The 20,491-nt window shown below is 42.6% G+C and overlaps 1 protein-coding gene across 1 annotated transcript; it reads right to left on the reverse strand.

The window, feature by feature from the left end:
* Nucleotides 1-8,266: 8,266 nt before the first annotated feature.
* Nucleotides 8,267-18,428, reverse strand: LOC146972303 (uncharacterized). The gene is made up of 9 exons (XM_085802341.1): nt 18,315-18,428; nt 18,022-18,079; nt 14,692-15,045; nt 13,202-13,468; nt 11,635-11,922; nt 11,169-11,282; nt 10,950-11,002; nt 8,872-10,788; nt 8,267-8,448 (listed from the first exon to the last, which is right to left on the reverse strand). The coding sequence occupies exons 2-9, from the start codon at nt 18,059-18,061 to the stop codon at nt 8,419-8,421; spliced, it is 3,063 nt and encodes a 1,020-aa protein (XP_085658467.1). The 5' UTR covers nt 18,062-18,079; nt 18,315-18,428; the 3' UTR covers nt 8,267-8,418.
* Nucleotides 18,429-20,491: the final 2,063 nt, after the last annotated feature.

Consider the following 20,491-nt stretch of genomic DNA (forward strand, 5'->3'; position numbering starts at 1 on the left):
TCTGAAAGGCTGTGCTGATGCTAACCTGTGTCGTCAGGACTGCATGTATGCAGTTTGATCATGACTCAAATGACAGTTTGACAACTTCATCAGACGACAATACTCTGATTCTCACACTTCTAAATTGGTTGGTGCACAGAAAGTCACCACGTTTCTCTGACTGAGCTCCATCCACCTCAAAAGAATGAGATTAACACTGACAAAATCAGAAATACCTAAATCTCTCTTGTGAAATAAACCATAGTGTTTCAACTTAAACTGAATTTTTTTTGTGCTTGTGTAAAACCCTGATGGTAATAGAAGAAAATGGGCTTTCAGAGCCTTTAATACAAGAATATAGATTAGTGCGGCTTTAAATAAATGCTCTGATGACTCCTAAATCGATGTATCCACAAGGAAAACACAGCACTGACAACACCATATGTATTCATTTGCAGAACTCCTTGTAAAACTTTAGGCATTTAGGGTTCTGTGTAATATGAATTTTAAAACCTCACCCCTGCAGAACATAAATATGAATAAAGTATAATGTGTATTACAGTGTTTCCAGCTCTGATGAACTCTTGCTTGCTCAGCTTAATCTTCTGGAGCACGTTAGAGGCTGATAGGACAAACAGCACTTTTTTCAGGTCAGCAAAAATGTCATTTCCTGAAGACCTTCAACGTCCCTCAGAAAATGTTGTCCTTATCAAATTGTGTTCAAAAATATACGATAGTGAGCAATTTGATACAAGTGAGCTCCTGACAGATTTTCTTTTTTTTGGTAAATGTCACTGTTAACTCCCCCAAAGGCCTACTTAACATGGGGTCACATGGCATAGTGGTGGCATTTTGAAGGGCAGAGATTATTCTAAGACTCACAGGGCCACATTTGGCACAATAAAGTCGAGTCAAATAAATAAACACAGAGAAAATAAGCAGGAACATGTTGGTCTGCATTCAGTGTTTGTTTTTATTAATTTGACTGATTAATCTTTACGTTTTAAATGGTAGAAGCACAACAGGTTAGCACTGGGGTTTATAAATGACTGTCATTTATATATAAAAAGAAGCAATTAATCATTTGGCAAATGAAAATCAAAACAATTTGTAAAATGATAATTAAAACACACACACACACACACACACACACACACAAAGGTGCTTACCATAAGTAAAGTTAAGTTGTTTTGTATTTATCTAATATTCTTACTGCTTTTAAAACTCTTAAGGTTTTTATTAGACCAATACCAGCAAATTTGACTCTGCTTTGATTTTAATGCGTTGCTAAAAAGAAGATACATTTGATACAATTGACTCATCTGTCAATCAAAACAAAATTCACAAGTCCCACTGAGGGCGTTAAAGATATATTTAGAATTTAAAAGTAGTCAGGCTGAGCTGCTGAGCCCAAATAAGTAGGGCAACAACACATCCACATCAGATAGCACACATTCACTCGCTGGGGCCATATATTGTATTTAACAAGGATGCAAGGATGTAAACAAGCACCCGACCATTACTGCCAGCTGATAACAGGATATCTTTATTAGCGTGCATGGTGGCTGAAAATGCAAACAGTCCACAGAGCAGAAATAGGTAATTTATAAACAGTGGCATCATTACTTAGGGTATTTAGCACGTGAGCTGGCAAAGCGGCAGATCACAGCTGTACAACACCCTGCCCTCAGTACATATGCTGTGTGTTTGTCATAAGCCTCTGATAAGCAAATCTGATGGATGATTCTCTATTGGCCGGGTTTTAATAAACATGCAGAGAGTTGGAGATTCTCCTGATCTGCCCTTAATCTAGCTCGGATTACAAGGAAGACGCCGTTTTGATTTTGTGCTTTTTGCTTTTCAGAAAATAGGCTGGAAGCATGAACTAGTCAAGCGGCGAATGAAATCCACCCAGTCCAAGTCATGCAAATAGAAGTCAAGCTAATAGCAGAGTATGGCCTCTGTCCTGCCGGCTATTTAAAGCTCATGCTGACAGCCTTATGATAAAAAGGTGTGTGGGGTTTCACTCCAGGCATGGCATGAAGGACAGGAAGCCGCCTGCTTGTTTAATCAGGCTTTTACTGCACCGTGCATGCATACAGAGACCTACAGTACCTGCAGCACCTCACCCTGACAGTGCTCCAAGCAGAGGGGCTATAGGCTGAACTGATAAATAAAGCAAACTTCCAATTCTTTCCTTTTCACCATCCCTTCCCATAATCATTTGCAAACTTTGGTGGGCAGCTCACAGAGAGACACACTCACTTTATGGAAACTCCAGTGAACAGCAGCAGTACGCACGCTGCAGGATTCACCGTCTGACCTCGACCACCTCTGCCGGTATGTTTGGATATGAGTCTCTCGTATACTTTAAGTGGTGGGTGGTTGTGTGTGGGTTGTTTAACCAGCATCATGTACTGGTGTTTTGCTGTGATGCAGAGCATGAATAACAATATACTGCAGCGCGTTTTCTTAGCTTTTCCTGTCCTTGAAGCAGCACTTTGCAACTTCTAAAAGAGGATGTAAAACATTTGTCTGGTGAAGTCGGCCGCATTTAACTCATGTTCAAGTCAACACACTCGGTGGGGGCGGGGGGTTGCTGCAGCAACCTCTTTTGGTCTGCTGTGTGACAGATACTGCTGACATTATCGAATCTCTAACTTCATGATTATTCTCTACTTGTGGCATTGTTGCACCACATTCACCTTTGTCCAGTGAATGTCATGGTAACACTTTATTTGACGCCTATCTCTATAATGCATTATAACCAGACTTATAATAAGTTATAATGCAGTTATAGCACTGTATAACTATAGTTATAAACACTAATACGTGATCATAATGCTTTATAACAATAATCATAACACACTATAAAGCATTTTATCATGACTTATAATACGCTATAACTGTTAGTAACTGGCTGACAATGCCCACATCGATAATGCATGATAAATATAGTTATGTGTTATAATTGGCCTATAAACGTGTAACTATCATTATAAACACTCATAAATTATCATAAGGCTTTGTAACAATAAGCATAACACATCATAGAGCAGTAATGGCTTATAAGGTCAAGTATTATAATAGAGTTATAATGCTCTATAATGTGTTATGCTTATTGTTATAAAGCCTTATGATAATTTATGAGTGTTTATAATGATAGTTATACACGTTTATAAGACAATTATAACACATTATAACTATATTAATAATGCATTATCAATGTGGGCATTGTCAGCAAGTTACTAACAATTATTATGTATTATAATACCTGACCTTATAAGTCATGATAAAATGCTTTGTAGTGTGTTATGATTATTGTTATAAAGCATTATGATAATTTCTGAGTGTTTATAACTATAGTTATACAGTGCTATAACTGCATTATAACTCATTATAAGTATGGTTATAGTGCGTTATAGGCGTCAAATAAAGTGTTACCAATGTCACTTTTGGCCTCAGTTGCTGCTATTCAGCAAAAGCTACTTTAAGTGAAGGTCTAACAGGAACTGTTTTGTAGAGAATCTTCACTGTGACACCACTAAGTCCTCTGAGAGGTGTTACATGCCTGCGGCGCATTAAGCCTTCGTAAGACTCATGAAACCAACCTGTTCATGTCACAGGAAAATGAGTAGGAAGACTGTGGTGAAGTAAACAGAGTGGTAATGCTATCGGTCTCAGTACTTTTTCTTGCAGCTCACACACTGTACCCGCGCATCTGCTCTGTTTGGTACAATCATCTTTCTTTTTTTCTGCTGACACTGGATTTCTAGCTGCAACACATGGCTTAATTAGAACTATCTGCACTGCAGTTCGAAGAATCTGCTCTTTCTTTGAACATCACAAAGGACGTCTTGTGTGTTGTCGTCTGGTTGCTTCTGTGAACCGTGGACCTGTTTCCTTGAAAAAAGACTTTGTAGAAGTAAAGTTTGGTCGTACTGTGGTGGGAGTGATGTGCAGTTTAATTTACAGTCTTTTCTCCACCGCAGCCCACTTTGCTCAACAGCCATCATTTCTAATAATTTCCCACATAAAACCCCCAAATCCTTGATCATTTCAAACTTCTGCTTAACGACGGTAAACATCTGTGAATACGACTGTGTACCTACAGTTCCGTATCAAAGACGATTGATTTTTCCCTTTTGTGTTTCAATGCCACAGATGTCATCTAAGATCTATTGGAAAAGCTTCCTACAAGGACTCTTCACATTTATTTTACAGGGAACTATCTTTAAAGAAATCTGCTTTTGTTTGAAAGAGAAAACACAACATGATATGCTCAATTGAATCAACAAAAGATTACAATAAAGCGCAAAACTCTTTGAAGACATTGTGTTTGATATGTGTCCCTGAAGGCAACATTTCACCTTTAAGCATGATAAACAAGTCTGTGACAACTGCGGATTTCCTTGTTGCAGCACGCAACATATTTGGTTGTACCTTGTGTTATTTTTTTGTGTGTTGTGTTTTTTGCATTGGACTTAAGACAAGAAAAACTTTGCCTATGGCTTGTATTTTAATTTTTGCAGCCACCATCAAAGTTGCACAGATGGTGAAGGCCGTAGGGAGAAGAAATGGTGGAGAATGATCAATAGATAACCTCAGAAGTCCTCTCACATGGCTCCCCCTTGTGGGATGAGCAGGGATGGAGTCCCCTGGCTGCCACAATGCAGTTTCACTTTATGATTTACATTTTAGACACTCTCATCCAGAGCGATTTACAGTTAGTGAACTGTTGGGGATTCACTGTCCTGCTCAAGGACATTTTGAATGGATAGATGACTGTGGCGCAGACTGAAGCTATAAATTCAGGGTCATGCCGTTACACTCTACATTGTTCAATTGAGTGTCATTTTTTTTTGTTAAGTTTCCCTTGTGTGTAAAGTTTAATCATAAATTTGTTTCATTTCATATCCCTCTGGGATAGTCGGTTCGGCGTCTTGCCCAAGGACGCTCTGACAGGTATGGACATGTAGATCTCAAAGGACTTACCAGTTCATTTTAGCGATGATGGGACCACTAGGCCTGACCCCACTCTTGTCCCTGGTGGTGGAGAGAACTGGTGGCATCACTGCAGTGAGCAAATGTGGCCAGAAAGGCGACATCATGATCTTTCACTCTCTTGGAGGTATTTGTTAATTGGACTAAAGTCGGCCTGGGCCTTATGACACCCCCTCTGTTATTTTAAAATGTCATCATATCTGTGAAAATATGAGAGCCTGCTGAGCTTGACTGAATTTCAATTAGAATTGGATGGGAATTATACTGGCCATCTTGTGGTATTACGTTTTTTCGGGGAAAATCTTGTGCAGTCTCCTGAGAGAAATCAACGCTGGCTCCCTCCACACTCGAGTCGGGAAGGCTCACTGTTGCAGTTTGACACACGGTGTAACAAGCATTCATCAATACAAAAAATGCCCTATTTGCACACACCGCACTTCAGTTATGTTTGCCTTTAATTTATGCCTCCAAAGGGAAGCGTAAACAATTACAATTACTTGCAGCAGCCTCAGTAAATCACAGTAAATCAGAATACTAAAACAACACCAGCAGATTTACATGCAAATTGGCCCAGGGAAGGTGGCCACATCAGCGTTTGAGGTTTACTGTTGTGTGTTTCAAGACTACAGAGTGCCTTGTAATTTCAGCTGTGTGGCCCATAAACAACACACTTCACTCCAAAGACAAAGTGTAGTATACAAAGTGTTGCATTTGTGAAAATGCTCCAAACTTTTCATAAATCACAGCTTTCATCTGGAACCGGTAGGCAACGCTGTAACCTTTTCTAGTGCAGGTACTCAAATGCACTCCATCTCCACTCATTACAGTGCTAGACTACCGTGAAGTGTCTCCAATAGTGAGACACAGGACTGTTCATCAGAGGTGACGTACAAGTGGGAGCAGGGGATTGGGAGACTGATGGAGCTGTGATCCAAACACACGCTCTGCACCTCCACAACAAGCCGAAGGAACAGATTTATCTGAGGAGAATCAACAACAGTGCTCAGTGTACAGAGGCGCCATGCATAATTAGCACTATAGACACAGCGAGAGGAAATATGCCCAGGCTGCAAACAGGACTGTGATTCAGAGGAACACCAGAAGAAATAGCTGCTTTTGTGGTCCAAGATGCTGCCAACATGTGCGAGAAGGTTGTTTTGTTTTGTTTTTTTGTACTGAAAATGAAAAGATCCTTGTGTTTTGAAAGATATGTTCATTTCTGAGTGTGGAGGTAAAATAAAGTCCTATTGTGAATAGTCTAGACAAGTGACTTCCACTGTGGATGGAAATAACAAGGCAGTGTTCCATGGTTTTGTTCAACAATAGGCTTTGCCCGGGTTATATGCAAACACACGTAATGACAAAAATCCTTTATTGTTACAGATAAAATAAGATCTTGGAACACTTCATAAAACCCACACAATGTACAAATCCTTCCTGAGGAGCAAAGATAAATAATATTAATGTGCTTGTAGCATCTCACATGAATATCCGAGGTCTGTATAAATTATTTACTGGCATTAATTTTTCAAAAACGGCACAATTTTTCAAGGCATTGAAGCAAATCTCGTGCTCCAGATGTTCAGCTGAAGCTACTGTACCAGATGTGCTGTGTATTTGTTCATGTTGGCTTTCAAATTTTAATTTTGAGCTAACTGTATGTAATTTGATACTAAAAGATATGACTGAACTTACTACGTTCTTCCTTCTTTTTAATTCTCAACATGTCCATGAAAAAACAAAAACCAACTGTGCACTAATCTGTCTCTCAGCGCCTAAGACCCTTGTTTGTGTCTCTCAGCCCCAAGTCTGTTTGTTTCTACTGACGACTGAGATCTTTAGAAAACAGATCGCAAATATGTTGTTCTGCTTTCAAAAGTAATTTTCAGAAACAGCTGGGCACTATAGCTTTTAGGAAACGTTGCTCACATAGCATTAAATGGTGAATTTGTCAAGGACTACTTTCAGCGGGGGATTAATACGCATTTGGTGCTCTGGTGAGTAGTCACAGCAGCACGATGATATATGTGCAATTAGCTCAAACAAACTGCTGCGACTATGTTTACCATAATGATGGACCATGTCAACTAGTGCAACGGAGTGGCTGATTACTGTGGCGCTCCATAGCAGACAATACGTTTTAGTGGGATCGCTTCACGGTTGGTTTTAGCTTTGTCATGGCTTTTATAGGCAATAATAAAAATATAGACCATCAGCAGCCTTACTGTTTAAAGTACAGCTAAATGTGGTCACACTTCATGATAAATAATGGCACTGATGCAGCACTTGGTTCTGGCTAAATGTTCAGTTTCCACAAATACAATCCCTGAGTTAAAAAAAAACAACAACAATCACAAACATAAAAGAAATCAATTAATACATTATCTGTAAATGTAACATAACATCCAGTCATTATGGTGATGTCCGTGACCCAGTGGAGACAGTAAATTGCGACACTGTGCTTTTTCAGCAGAAAGCGTGGCAGCTCAGGTCTTTGTGCAGCTCTCATTCATGCACAGTTGTGATTATTTTCCAAGTCATTTAAGTCACATAAAAGCATCTAATTAATAAGCGCCATCCATTCGTGGGATCCCCTTCATAGTTAGCTGAGCATTACTTCCGAGCGGCACTGAGGCGAATCCCCTTAATTGAGAAGTGAAGTAAGAGGCATCTGTAAACAGACGGCACAAAATACATGGCTCCACATAGATTAAGACCCCCCACCCATGAGAGTAATTTCTTCTTTCATAATTGTTACTGTTCCCAAGGGTCAAGGTTATATTGTGCAGGGGTCACGTTCTCATTTACCTCACTGTCTGCCACTATTAAATCTTCTAAAGTGTCAGCCAGAAACAGATATTCATGCAGGCACAACACCTCATCTGCGTTTTGCCAGGGTTAGGGTTGGGTTGTTTAGCTTTGATGAGGAATGGATGAGTGGACGTGAGCTTGGTCAGGAGCTATGGATCACTGCGCTCGTCTTCTCTGTGCAGACTCTTGGCAAAGTTTGAAGCTTGACCGGCGCTCCAGGAAACAAAAACAATGCAGTGCATGTTTGTCTCGGACACTGTGTGTGAATGCTTTCTGTGGAAATCCTTCAGTATTAAGAGTGCATGTATCATAGTGAATATTTAGATTTATAAGAGCAGATCAAGGTCAAGCCTTCATCTTTGAGATAATTTGTCATTTCTTTTGAAGAAAGCAGGACTTTATTCAGAAAAATGTTCAATTCAATCATCCCCATGGGAGAAGTGTTGATTTCTTTTACTAAAAAATGATCCTGGTAATGAGATACCATGGTGTGACAGCTTTTCTGAGTGCAGAACCTTGTGCAGTCAGTCTTGCTTGGTGGTATATTGGATCATGTCTGTCAGCTGTTTGTTTGTGTCAGTGGATGTGGGACGGTTCTGGAGTGGAGTCTGTTGACATCTGTCATCATCTTGGTCTCCCTCTGTGAGCCTGTTGCTGGAAAAGACACAACAAACCCTTCATTGCCAACATGTCACGGAGAAGAAGAAGCAAAGCCTGAGACACACAATGCTACTTTTAAAAACTGCCACCATGTCACAAACGCTCAAGACTAAATACGTTTATATGGCATAGAGCGGACTGCCAATCATAAAAATGCAACCTCCTGTTAAAGGGCTGCTGTCAAGCATCCTTCAAGCTATGCCGAGTGCAGACAGAAGCACAAACTGACGAGGAGGCAGCACAGGTAGAAGCGGGCCGATAACGCCGCACACATGGAAGCAAACAGGAAGCCTGACGTGATATGACAGATATAAGTGTACATCTAAAAGGGAGCCGTGTGCTGCCAATCTGTTGTACCAGTAAACATATGGCATCTGTTGGCTGCAGTTTCTGACTCTCATGCTGTGTCTCACTCACCTGCCGTGGGTTGGTGAAGTGGGCGGTGTGCCCGTGGCCGTGGGCATGGGCGTGTGCGTGCGCGTGCTTGTGTCCGCCGGCATGCCCGTGCCCATCTCCAGGACGATGATGACGGGTGGCGGGATGGTGATGCGCATTGGTCCGCTGCTGGTGTCGCTGAGCCACTGGTATGTTGGCTGGAGGTCTGGGGGGCTGAGGACCTCTAATTGGGGATCTATGGTGAGTGCGCTCCTTGGGGAGGGTCTGGAACTGAGCGAGGGGTATAGCAGGAGGAGGAGCTGGTGGATGCTGGGCCCCGGCCGCAGGAGCTCTAGCCTGTGGGCCGGGGTGCAGCAGGGCGGCCTGCGTCTGTTGATTGCGACTCCGAAATACTTGTGCCGTCGCGGTGTGCGATTTAAGCGCAGCCTGGGTTAGGTTACTGGGATTAGGCTGGGCAGGATGGGATGGGACTGGAGCGCTGCCTCCTTGGCTCGGGCGATTGGCACCTTGTATGACAGGCTGTGTCTGCCTGGCCAGACCTTGTGGTGGTGTTTGGATCGGTGCAGCTCTATGTTGGTGGGCCATGTGTGCCTGTGCAAGGTGATTAGGATCAGCCAAAACTCTTGTATCTGCCCCCTGTGGTGCAGTCTGTCCCTGTTGTGTTGTGAGTCCTTGTGACATGGCAGAGTGTCCTACAGAGGCCTGCTGGCTCATGAGAGGCAGCGCCCGGGGGTTATTGCTGTGTGTGGCTTCCTGCCTCGGGGCGTGCTGGCTACGAGGCTGATCTCTGATGTCTCGCTGAGCGCTCTCCCTTTGTGTGCGGGGACTTCTGTCTCTGTTGTGTGTAGCCTCAAGCTGTGTTACACTGCGAGTGTTTGGGCTTCGAAGATCAGCTGAACGGCTCCGCGTCTGCCTGTCCACTGATGGTGCCTCTTGTCTGGTTGGAGCCCTGCTCCGTAAAGTGTTTTGGCTCTGAGACGGAGGCTCAGATCTGTTTGTTGTTCTGGTCTCTCGTATGGGAGGAGGGTGGCTGGTGTAGTCTGTAGTGTCAGAGGGGCTCTCAGGTGGGAACCGTCTTCTTTGGTTCCTACCGCTGGGATATGAAGGCGTCCCTCTGATGCGATCCCACGGCATCTGTCGGGGGGCGGAGCTCAGGGTGGCGTCACGTCTGTCTGAACGTGGTTCTGAGTGTGCGTCAGAGCGGCTGTGATGGCCTGCGTCCTGCCGGTAGGTCTGTGTGTCTGCATTTCGCTGGGAGATGTGATTGCTGTTAAAATGTGTGTATCCAGTTGGTATAAGTCCGTGCTGAGCCTGATGACCTGTGTCTATGTGACCACTCACTCTGGGATCACTAGGATAGGACTGCCCACTTTGCATTCTGGGATTCGACTGCCCCATATGTGACAGGTTTTGTCGGGGTTGTAAATTGTCGATATTAGCTGCATTGTGAGGAGGAAAGGAGCCGTCTTGCTGACTCTGCTGACCGTTGGCTGGGTATGAGTTAAGATTGACATGAATGGTGGGCATCTGCGCGTTATTGTTACGCTGGGCAGTCTGTGGCAGTGCGTTCAGGCTGAGGTGGACCGCCGGCGGTTGGGTGGCGCCCTGGGCAGTGCCCGCATGTATGAGAATGTTAGAGTTTGGCTGCTGTGTGTTTGGGAGCGTGTTTGCATTCTGAGCATCAGTGTGTGTGAAAGCCGGGTTGTCAATGCCATTGTGTGGGTATGAATTGGTGCGGTGAAAGGCATTGTGCAGCACTCCATTTGTGTGGGAATGATCACTGCGTTGCCGTGTGTCGGAGATCTGCGGCAGTGTCTGTGGGTTGCCCCGGTTTTCAGGTGTGGCTGCGTGTAAGCGCTCAGGTTGGCGTGTGTGATAGAGGGGGGGCTGGGGACCTTGGCCCGATTCCCTCGCACCATTAGGTTGTGGATCTGGAGGCTTAATGGGAGCAGATGAAAAATGAGGGTAGGGTGGGAAGAGACAACAAAAGAAAGATGGAAGAGGGGGTTAATTTGTGAAAAGCCCTTAAGTACTATCACATGGACAAGATAAAGACAAAATCAATGGTGAATCATGTGTAAACTGTTATAGTGGCTTACTACAGGTCTGGGATTTGGATTGGTCTTTGGAATAAGCACAGCATCCCTTTGTCCTGCAGTAAAAGAAATAACAGCACAACACTTAAGTGCAAGAAGCTATTGTGGAAAGTATAGAGGAAGATCTTCAAAAACCTTTTACACAGTGTTTTACTCAACATAATATACCATGAAATGAAGAGTGGACAAACAAAATGACCATGACTGAAAAAACAGACTTACGCCTCCTCCTTCTCACGAGAAAAATAACGATCAGGATGAGGATGATGATAATTATGAGCAGCAGAAAACTTCCAATCACAATCCCCGCCACTTCCCCCGCATCTAGACACGTGTCTGAAATAGAAAGAATGGTGTCAAAGGGGCAGAATTAATAAAGATAATGAGTCTGGAGTTCAGACAGACAAGAGGAGGAAAAGAAAAAAAGGAGAGAAGGGGGAGATTCTTTTAAAAAAAAAACATGATGAAGTACAGCAAAGAGAGGCAGAGAAAGAAATGAAAATAAAGGGAGGAGAGGGGGAGAGAGAGTGTGAAAGTCACTGAATGACTTTGACCACATTCCCACCAGATCAATCTCCCAGGATACTTTCTGTCCCTCTCCTGTCGTGAAGACAGATACAGGGACGGAGTCCAAAACCAACCGTCATCATTATCAGTCACAGGGAGGTCAGCGTCCACTATAACTCACCCACGACGGCCAAGTCTGTCCCCTGCGTAGATGTGTCTCCGGTGATGCTGTTTCTGGCCGTGCAGACGTACCGGCCGCTCTCATTGGTTGAGAAAGTCTGAAGGATGAGCACCCCGCTGCCCGGCTGGCCCGATGCTACATCCTGACCGTCACGTTGCCATGAGAAGAGGGCAGGGGGCAGCGAGTCAGAAGTGCAGGTGAGACGCGCCGTCTGTCCCACCAGCACATCCCCACTCCCGACACACTCTTTTGGGGTGTCCTTGGTCAGTGCAGGGGTGTCGGGGCCATCTGGTTGGGTGATGAGCAGAGGACATCATTATCACCATCAGAAGCAGGTGCACAAGTACAACAAGGAAAATCTGGATTATGACATAAAGCTGACTCTAGCACACACACACACTGCACACCTGAGGGGCTTTATGTAAACGCAGAGAAAACACTGCCTGTTACTGCAGCCTGCTGTTGTAGGATTTATACATGACCCTTAGAGATAACTTTTATTCCAAGCTATTATAAGTTATATATGGCAATAAATAAGGAAAAATGTTTCCTTGCAATCTGATGGCCCTTTGCTGCCATGTCATTCCCCTGCTCTGTCTCCCCATTTCCTGTCTCTCAACCATCCTATCAACTAAAGGCAAAAAAGAAAAAATGGTTCCTCACAGAAAATAAGCCTCCGTGCGATAATATGTCAATGTGCTGGCTGAAAAGTACTCCAGCACATAACCCTGTATAAAATCATTGCTTGTTTTCACACTTTTGTTTTTGGACAAAATTAAGACTTGAAATATTATATAATAATTTCTGTGCTTGGCAAGTGGCCTCACTGTTATCAACTAAACAATGTCTAATTCAGTGATTATCAAAATGCAGCTTGGGAACTAATTAATTCATTACCTCGTGAGTGTCATTCAATTAATTTTAAACTAATCTTAATAGGAATCCTTCAACATGCAAAAATGACAAATTTGGTTCTAGTTTTCCAGTGTGCAGATCTGTGGCTGTAAATTAAAAGTCTCTGTGCATTGGATGGTCGATCTGACAAAATGTGCCATTTCAAAATGTCGGGTAAGCTTCTGGGAAATTGATATTTTTCACTGTTTTCAGAGAGTTCACAGAATGAAAATATCTGGAGATGAACCTCTATTTTTTAGACTTTTAATCAAGAAGCAGGCCCTGTGAGAGCGCCGGCTCAGACTCAATCTATTCTTACTCTCTAAGTTGCCATACGCTGACTGGAGTGCTAACGTTTGACATGCATCGCCCGTAGTGCATTTCACAAACACCCATGATCTGATGTGTTTTTCATTTGGGTGAGGATGTTAGAGAACAGCGATATGCAGAGTAGTCATGGATAGGATATTTCTGTAAGATTGTCACATTAGAATTAATGGTTTGATGAAGACAGATGCAGCAGAATAAGCTTGTGGAGGAATGTCCTGTGCATTCAGAGTGTGATTCGACACACTGTACTACGCTGTGCAATATGGATAAGCAGATAAGCTTCTGCTATTTGCAGTGACTACAGCAGATAAGCTGCCACTTGTCTTGATCGGTGAAAACTCACAGTAGACGGTGAGGCTCTGCGTGGAGGTCTGGGCACTGACGAGGTTGCTGACGGTACATGAGTACTGGCCAGCATCGCCCCGTCTGGCTGGGTTGATGACCAGAGAGCCAGCTGAGACGGTGATCCTGGAGTCGTTAGTGATGGTCGCCCCTCCTTTGCCCCACTGAAATGTCGTCTCCGTCCCGGCAGTGAATGTGCAACTAAGAGACACATTTCTCCCCTCCACTGCCACTGTGGGAACAACCAGACTCACTCCAGCCACTGGAACTGCAAGGAGAATAAAAAGTAGAAATTTCTCAGACAGAATACCAAACTACCCAGGGGAGGTATCTAAAGGCATTATTACTGTTGGTATGGAGCACAAGAGTGCAAGAGAACACACTTCAGAAGCTGGAGTGACAGGACAATAGAGGGCAGTTTTATTATTCTGTTGAGGATAATTTGTTGTAATCAAAGCAAGTGAGAGCTGAGTAGGGACAGGATTCAGATAGACGCACAGATGGTGAATAAGGGGCAGACGGTACGAGTGGTAGCAGAGATGCCTCTTGGCGGGCAGCCTAAGTTAAATAATTGGAGAGGGAGAGGGAGAGGAGAGGGCGTGCGGACGGAGGAGGAGGAGGAGGAGGAGGAGGAGGAGGAGGAGAAGGAGGAGGCCGTGACTAAGACAGAACCACAGCAGCAACAGCAAACAAACAAGCAAACATTCGAGCAACTGCTAAACAGCTCAAGTCTCTGGCGTTTCGGCAAACTTTCCACTCGCCTGTGACTCAGCAGCAGCGGCAGCAGCATTTTATATTTCAGGGTTTTTTAGCTGCCTCTCGTTTCCAGAATAAGTTACGGTGAGTAAGCAGGAGGTTGAGAGGTCTGTTGAAGGACTCGCCTGCTCCACGTTATCAGCTAGCTGTTATGAGTTTGGAGGATGTGACCTTTCAGCTATAATGAACTAGTGCTTCTTACAGTTTGGTCACCCAGCCTCCCGCCCCCCACACACCCCCAACTGCAGCTGGTGTACTGGTAACAGGGCTGACAGAGACAGTACGTCATCTCCGCGGTGTGGGTGGATGACTGAGAACAGAGATTAACACCGGGATGTTCAAGCTCCATTACGGTGCTGAATGTAAATGAATGCAAATACTGTACTGTATGTACTATATGTAGATGTGATGCTACATATAAAATGCTACAATATCAAACATCTAAGAGCATGAACGCTGCATATTAAATGAATTTTGATTAGCATAAAGCCCAAAGCCACCAGCTTCATCCCCTCCTCCTTTTTTCATTAATTTTACCTCGCCTACTATGGGTCACTAATTTCATTATACCTCCCAGACTAATTCTCTTACTCCCCAAATCCTCCCTCTCTTCTCTTTACTCCCTTCTGGTCCTCCTTAACATTATCGCTTCACTCAAAAACTCCCTTTCCTGCTCCTCCATCTTCCACGTCCCCCTCCTCTCTCTTAAAGGAACTGACTCTGTTTATCTCTTACCAAACACCCTCAGCTGTATTGATCTGGAGTTAGAAGTCAGGCCTGTGGTAGCGATGGGGACCACAGTCACCGTGTAGTTCCCCGCATCCCGGAGCTGGGAGCTTCCGATTCGGAGCTGGGTGGCGGTGATGCTGACTCTGCCCTGGAACTGGGGCACTGTGTCAACCACTGCAGCTCCCCCAGCCCACAGGCCCAGAGCGATTCCTCCTTGGTACTCCCATGTCATAGACAGGATCTGAGGCACAGTCAGCACTGTAAACACAATGTCAGTACCAGTTTGAACCAGTACTGGGTCTACCTGGAACTGTATATCCACCGGGTCCTGAGCCAGCAGCACGTTGGCAGAGAGGAGGACTACAAAGGGGAGAAAAAAATGAGAATCAGTGACAGAAACATACATTTACTACTTCATTAAGTGCCTTAATTAAAAGCTTGTGTTTTAAACTACTTTATACTTCTTCTCCACAATATTGCAGTTAGAAATAATGAGCCTGTTACTCTGTTTTGACACCTATAGTTGCAGCTTTTACATTAACACGTGATAAACAACACAAAGTACTGTGAAAGATCAAACCTGTGGTTCAAACCCTTATATCTTATGACACGTTACAAATTAGCAACGTGTAGTCGGGGCCCTTATCACCTTACAGGTGTCTGAAGAGCTGTTAGCAGTTTCCCCTCTAAACCTCTCAGACGGCTCCATTTAAATAATTGTTTGAGGCCCAGGAAGGTATTAATACTGCTTTCACCATCATGGAGGAACTAAATCTACAGACACACACAGACTGGGCTCAAGGGGTGAAAACCCATTAGTAAGGTACACACTCTTTTTTTTTTTTCTCCTTGCAGATTTCACACCATGTTTGTTGGATTGTAAATGATCCCAAGCTAAACATCTATTTTGTGTTTTTGTTAGCCTGACTTAACGTAAGCCGTGTCAAAATCATATTTGCTGTCTCCTCTCTCAAGAATCAGTGGCGCATAGGCAGTTTTAAAAAAAATCCTTATTAAGAGCCATTGATTTTACACATTCAGGCATTTAACTGTTGGTCCATTTGTGATCTTTATGTACTATGAAGATGGATAAGGAAAAAATGGCTCTTTTGTGTTTAGCTGCCCATGCTTCCTCATGTTTGTGTTGGTATTATAGATGAAGACAGGAAAACCCAGACTGAATTTTCAGTGCCCTTTTACTGGCATATAAAGCTACCATGCAAGAATGCACTAGCCAGTAAATTATAGTGAATTAAATGAATATGGTTTTGATCAGTCTCGCTGGACTTCCTTTACATGATTCTCACCGGGGGAGCCAAAGTGACAAGAGCCAACAGCTGTATGGATTGTGCTCACGTTTCCACACTGAGGCGTTCAAGACAACAAGTGTTTCAGTGCTCTGTTCAAAACATCAGCGGAGTTGTTGCCTTTACAGTAGAGACAGAAAGATAATGAGCCAATGAGTCAGAGGGGAGGCTCACCCATGGGTGACGCAGCACAGTTTCAGGTGCCTTCGTGTCCTGCTGGACTGTTTACTCAAGGCCACAACACAAAGGGAATTCAAGTAAGAAGGAAGTAAGACTGGAACCACCGATGAATAATAAAAATATAACCAATATAAAGCTGTGCGAGTGATTTAGATGCAGATACCTGAATGAACAATGGCAGGGAGCCCAGAAATCATCACAATAACTGCAATATAATAAACGGATGATAAAATCATAAACCACAGAGATTAAATGGAAGCCAGAAAAGTTTTCACTTCCCATTGCTCAACTTTAGGTTTGTGAACGTGGGTCAGATGGGTATAACTGTTCTCCCTAATAATCCTTCTCTTCTTAGCTACCAGCTGTTCCTGGAAATGTAAAATAGGCTATATCACTTCTTGTGCACCAAAGAATTGTTGTCAGAAACACTTCCACCAAACGGCAGGCGTTCAGAACTGACACAAAAAAAGCTTTTACGAACAGTGTAGGTTGGATCCCTTTTGTGTAATATCAATTGCCAATAGACAGCCGCAAAATGAATATTTAATTATATGAAAATGTTGCTGATTATTGCTTTAATTATTATCTTTCATGCATGAACAACAAGCCTTAGTTAATGAACAAATTAAAATATCATTTACATTCCCGGTGCTTATTTTCTTTGCTCATCTTGCTGCAGAAAAACAAAAACAAAGAAGTCAATCTTTGCTGCTGGATCGTTTTCGTTTTTGTACAATTAACACCATGATGCTAGTTCAACCAGTATACTGTAAGCCAAAGCCTGTTCACTGGAAGTTTTTGGATTGAAAACTGGTATAATAATAATATCCTCACACACACACACAACCTACAACTGCCGAATACGCCATGAAAAGGTCAAAATCAGACAACAAGACGACAAAAATAAAGCTTTGACTTTTTTTAGGTAAAGGCTTTATGTAACTCTCCTAAACAGCTGAGAACAAATTAACTGCGTTAGTCGGACTCTGGGACTATTTTCAACAGTGGGTTAAGTGTCTTTAGGCAGAGTGGTCTTGATTCAAAATTTAAAAAAAAGTGCTCACTCAATGTTTGTAACAAAGGAATAAGCTACATCAGACCCTGTCTTCAAAGGTAACACTTGTTTGAAAAAATCAATTCATTGTTGGTTTTCATCTTTTCTTGGAATTGTTGGCAGAGAAAAACAACACAAATGATATCCACTCTTATTCATCAGTGATCAGGCCTTGGAGAGATTTCTCAATTTACGCATCTACTGCATATGAAATGAGTTATATTTCTGTATTACACATGAGAGTGTAAAAGTACAAAATATTGACTTCTCTATGTTTATTTTTCTCATTTTTAATGGCTGGGTTACCTGTGTGGCATTTGTTGTTAAATGCCAGTTCAATTAGGCTATACTTACTAATTATTATTTGTGAGTATCATTTTCACAAACAACACCTAAGTAGCAGTATAGGTAATCGGCTATGATACCTATAAATCGTCAAACATAAAACAGTAACCAAAATCCCCCAGTCATTCTACTGTAGGTCAGCCTGAAAGCTCAGATGCAGGAGCCTGGGAGGAGTCCGTGAAGGCATCGCGGCTCTCAGCAGTCAGTGCACAGATGGGAATGCAGCCTCGCAGGTTTAAGAGCAGTTAAGACGAGCCTTCAACTTGAAATGCAATTGTTTTATAAACGTGCCTTGAATACCAGAGTCTCTCCTCCTCCTCCCCTGTTTTCTCGCCTCACAGTCAAGACTCCACCGATACTCTTTAGAGAGTTTTGTGAGCTGTTTGAACCATTTGAACGTTTCTGTCGGGAAGAGGAGAAAGAGGAGCCTGTCGGTGCAAATTGTTTTACCTGCCAATGACAGACTGATAAGCAGCAGAGGTTGTCTCATGTCGTCAGTCAGGCCGGTCTGCGGAGAGATTAAACACTTTTATTATACAAAATTACCTTTGCTTAGAAGCCTGATAAGTCTAACAGTTTAGTAGGTTGTTTTTTTTATATGCTTTAGAGACTGTAGCCTACACGAGCCATGCTGTTATTACAGCACTATACATACACACACCTCTGAGCTCAGTTTATAGCTGACCAAAGACTAATATTTATTCCAGAGCACTGATAAGAGGAATTAGCTGTTTATAACTCACCAAAGTAGGTTTCCCCTGACTTCATGTTCATATTTTGCGCTGAACAGCAGCTGCGTTTTGGTTTGTTTGCTAACTAATGTGTCCACTTCCTGCTCATCCACTATTACCTGTCAAGGACACACCTGTCCTCTTAAAGGGACCGCAGCCACATTAGACAGGTGCCCTTTGCAATTGCGCTGTAGGCCTACATGTATTGTAGGTGTTGTTGTATGTACACTACACTAAACCAACCGTGTTGGTTTAATTGGTTATGAATCTGTTTGTAAGTACTGTGTACAGTGATTGTGTACAGTGATTGTACACAGTACTTACACACATATTCATAATTTACATTTTTAATTGATAGGATTATTTGTTATTGCTGCATAAGCATAATTTGATATTAGAATGTGTTGGTATTTTAATTAATGAGCAGTAGACTATTGGTAGGTTGAAGGTATAAAATTGCAACAACAAAAAACTGTACGATGACCTTAAAATTGTATCTAAGTACAGGACTTTAAAATGTGTATGTTTCTATGCTCTCTTTAAACAATAATATTAAGAATTAAGCAGCAATTACAATATTAGATCATTTAGAATTCACATGACAAAAACATTTTCATCCACATAATGTAACAGGCTACACCCAAATGTAATGGGTTTAAACTAATTTTTCTTATGTTTAACTTTAGCTGAAAGGGTTGTAGATACTGGTGTGATATAATGTCACACTGATAACCGTTACGCAGACACTATATCACTTTTCAGAGAATACAGTCGTTTTATTTTCTCTAAATGGTGATTGTTGCCCTTTGGACATTCATAATTCACAGCCATTTATATTATCACTCCTCACGTGTTACGCAGAAACTGTGATCTGATAAAGTGGCTGATAAAACTGTATGGAGGTAATAACATTATGCATTCAATTCTTTGCTTTATTTGTTCACTGCAGTGTATGTGCAGTAGCCTAGAAATCTAGACGCACCCTAGCGGCAGCAAATATATTTATACATTTTAATGATATAGTCTGGCTTGTCAGGCTATATGTGCAGCAAAACCAGACATATATTTTGCATATAGAACCAGAAGCATATGCTGATTTATGATGAAAAGAGGACAATATGAGGGCAAACTAAGTGTTGATTTTTGCAGCTGATGTATTAGTGCCACCCACTGGCTAATCCCAGCCAACAGCACTCTGCTGTACACAAAGAGCTCAGTGGGAGCCACAGCTGTTATACCCATGATTATTCACAACCCCTCTGCAAATACAAATGGATTTATCATCAGTTTTAAATCACCTTTTATATCTGTGCCCCGGGATGCATTTCATAAAGTGAAAAACTGTGGAGCTAAGCCTGGAATAACTGACGCCATTATGTTTCACTGTGTAAAAGAGGTCTTCAGCTCACAAAACAACCTCATCTCACTCAAGGCCTTCTTAGTAGCTGTTATGGAGCTTTTGATCTTGTTACGTCATCTTGTTTGATGGAAGATTTTTTCGTCCATGCGCTTGCCACCAGCTGATGATTAAATTCTGATTTATATGTGCTGGAAAAGGGCAAAACATGACCTTAATTCCAATGTGACTTCATTAAATCAGCCCCCCATTCACTGTTAATGAAGCAGACTTTGAATTTAAGGGTCTTCTCTCAAACTTAACCAAACTCTCCCAGAGGAAAAAAACAATAAAAATCACTGGCAGCCCCCTTTACGTGCTCAACGGTGTCTCTCAGTTTCATGTGAGGAACAATTCTCGAAAAAAAAAAAATAGAATAGAGTAATTCATGTATTAGCTCCTCTTTACATTCCAAAGCCAAGACAATGTATTGTGTCTGTGGGGCAAATAGTGTTCATGCTGGATAAGAGAGCTGCAGCAACAAAGCCTGTTTCATAAGACTGAGTTCCAACATTGTCAGTGGTTTCCCTTCAAAAGAATACCATTGCATTTTATCTCTGTTTACAAACAGTGCAACCACAGCGGTGTGAAAATCCCAAATCAAACACATCGTATTGTTGTGCAGGGGGGGCATGTGCATGTGTACGGACACAGGCCAGAGAAAGGATGGGGGTGGGTGGGTGGTCGGGAGAGAGGAGGGGGCGATTTTACAATGGGGAAGTTCACTTATTTAAAACACAAAGCTGCTAGAACCATCTACTGTACAGGAAAGAGAGGGGTGGAGGTTGGGGGT

The sequence above is a fragment of the Trachurus japonicus genome, chromosome 16 (assembly GCF_045865225.1).
Source record: "Trachurus japonicus isolate A0001 chromosome 16, Traja_1.0".
Taxonomy (NCBI): domain Eukaryota; kingdom Metazoa; phylum Chordata; class Actinopteri; order Carangiformes; family Carangidae; genus Trachurus; species Trachurus japonicus.

Coding starts and splice junctions, on each gene's coding strand:
- LOC146972303 (XM_085802341.1), bottom strand. CDS start 18,061: ATGAGACAACCTCTGCTGCTTATCAGTCTGTCATTGGCAG. Junction 10,789..10,949: donor ATCCAAATCCCAGACCTGTA/GTAAGCCACTAT, acceptor GCTCCCATTAAG/CCTCCAGATCCACAACCTAA. Junction 8,449..8,871: donor ACTTCACCAACCCACGGCAG/GTGAGTGAGACA, acceptor TGTCTTTTCCAG/CAACAGGCTCACAGAGGGAG.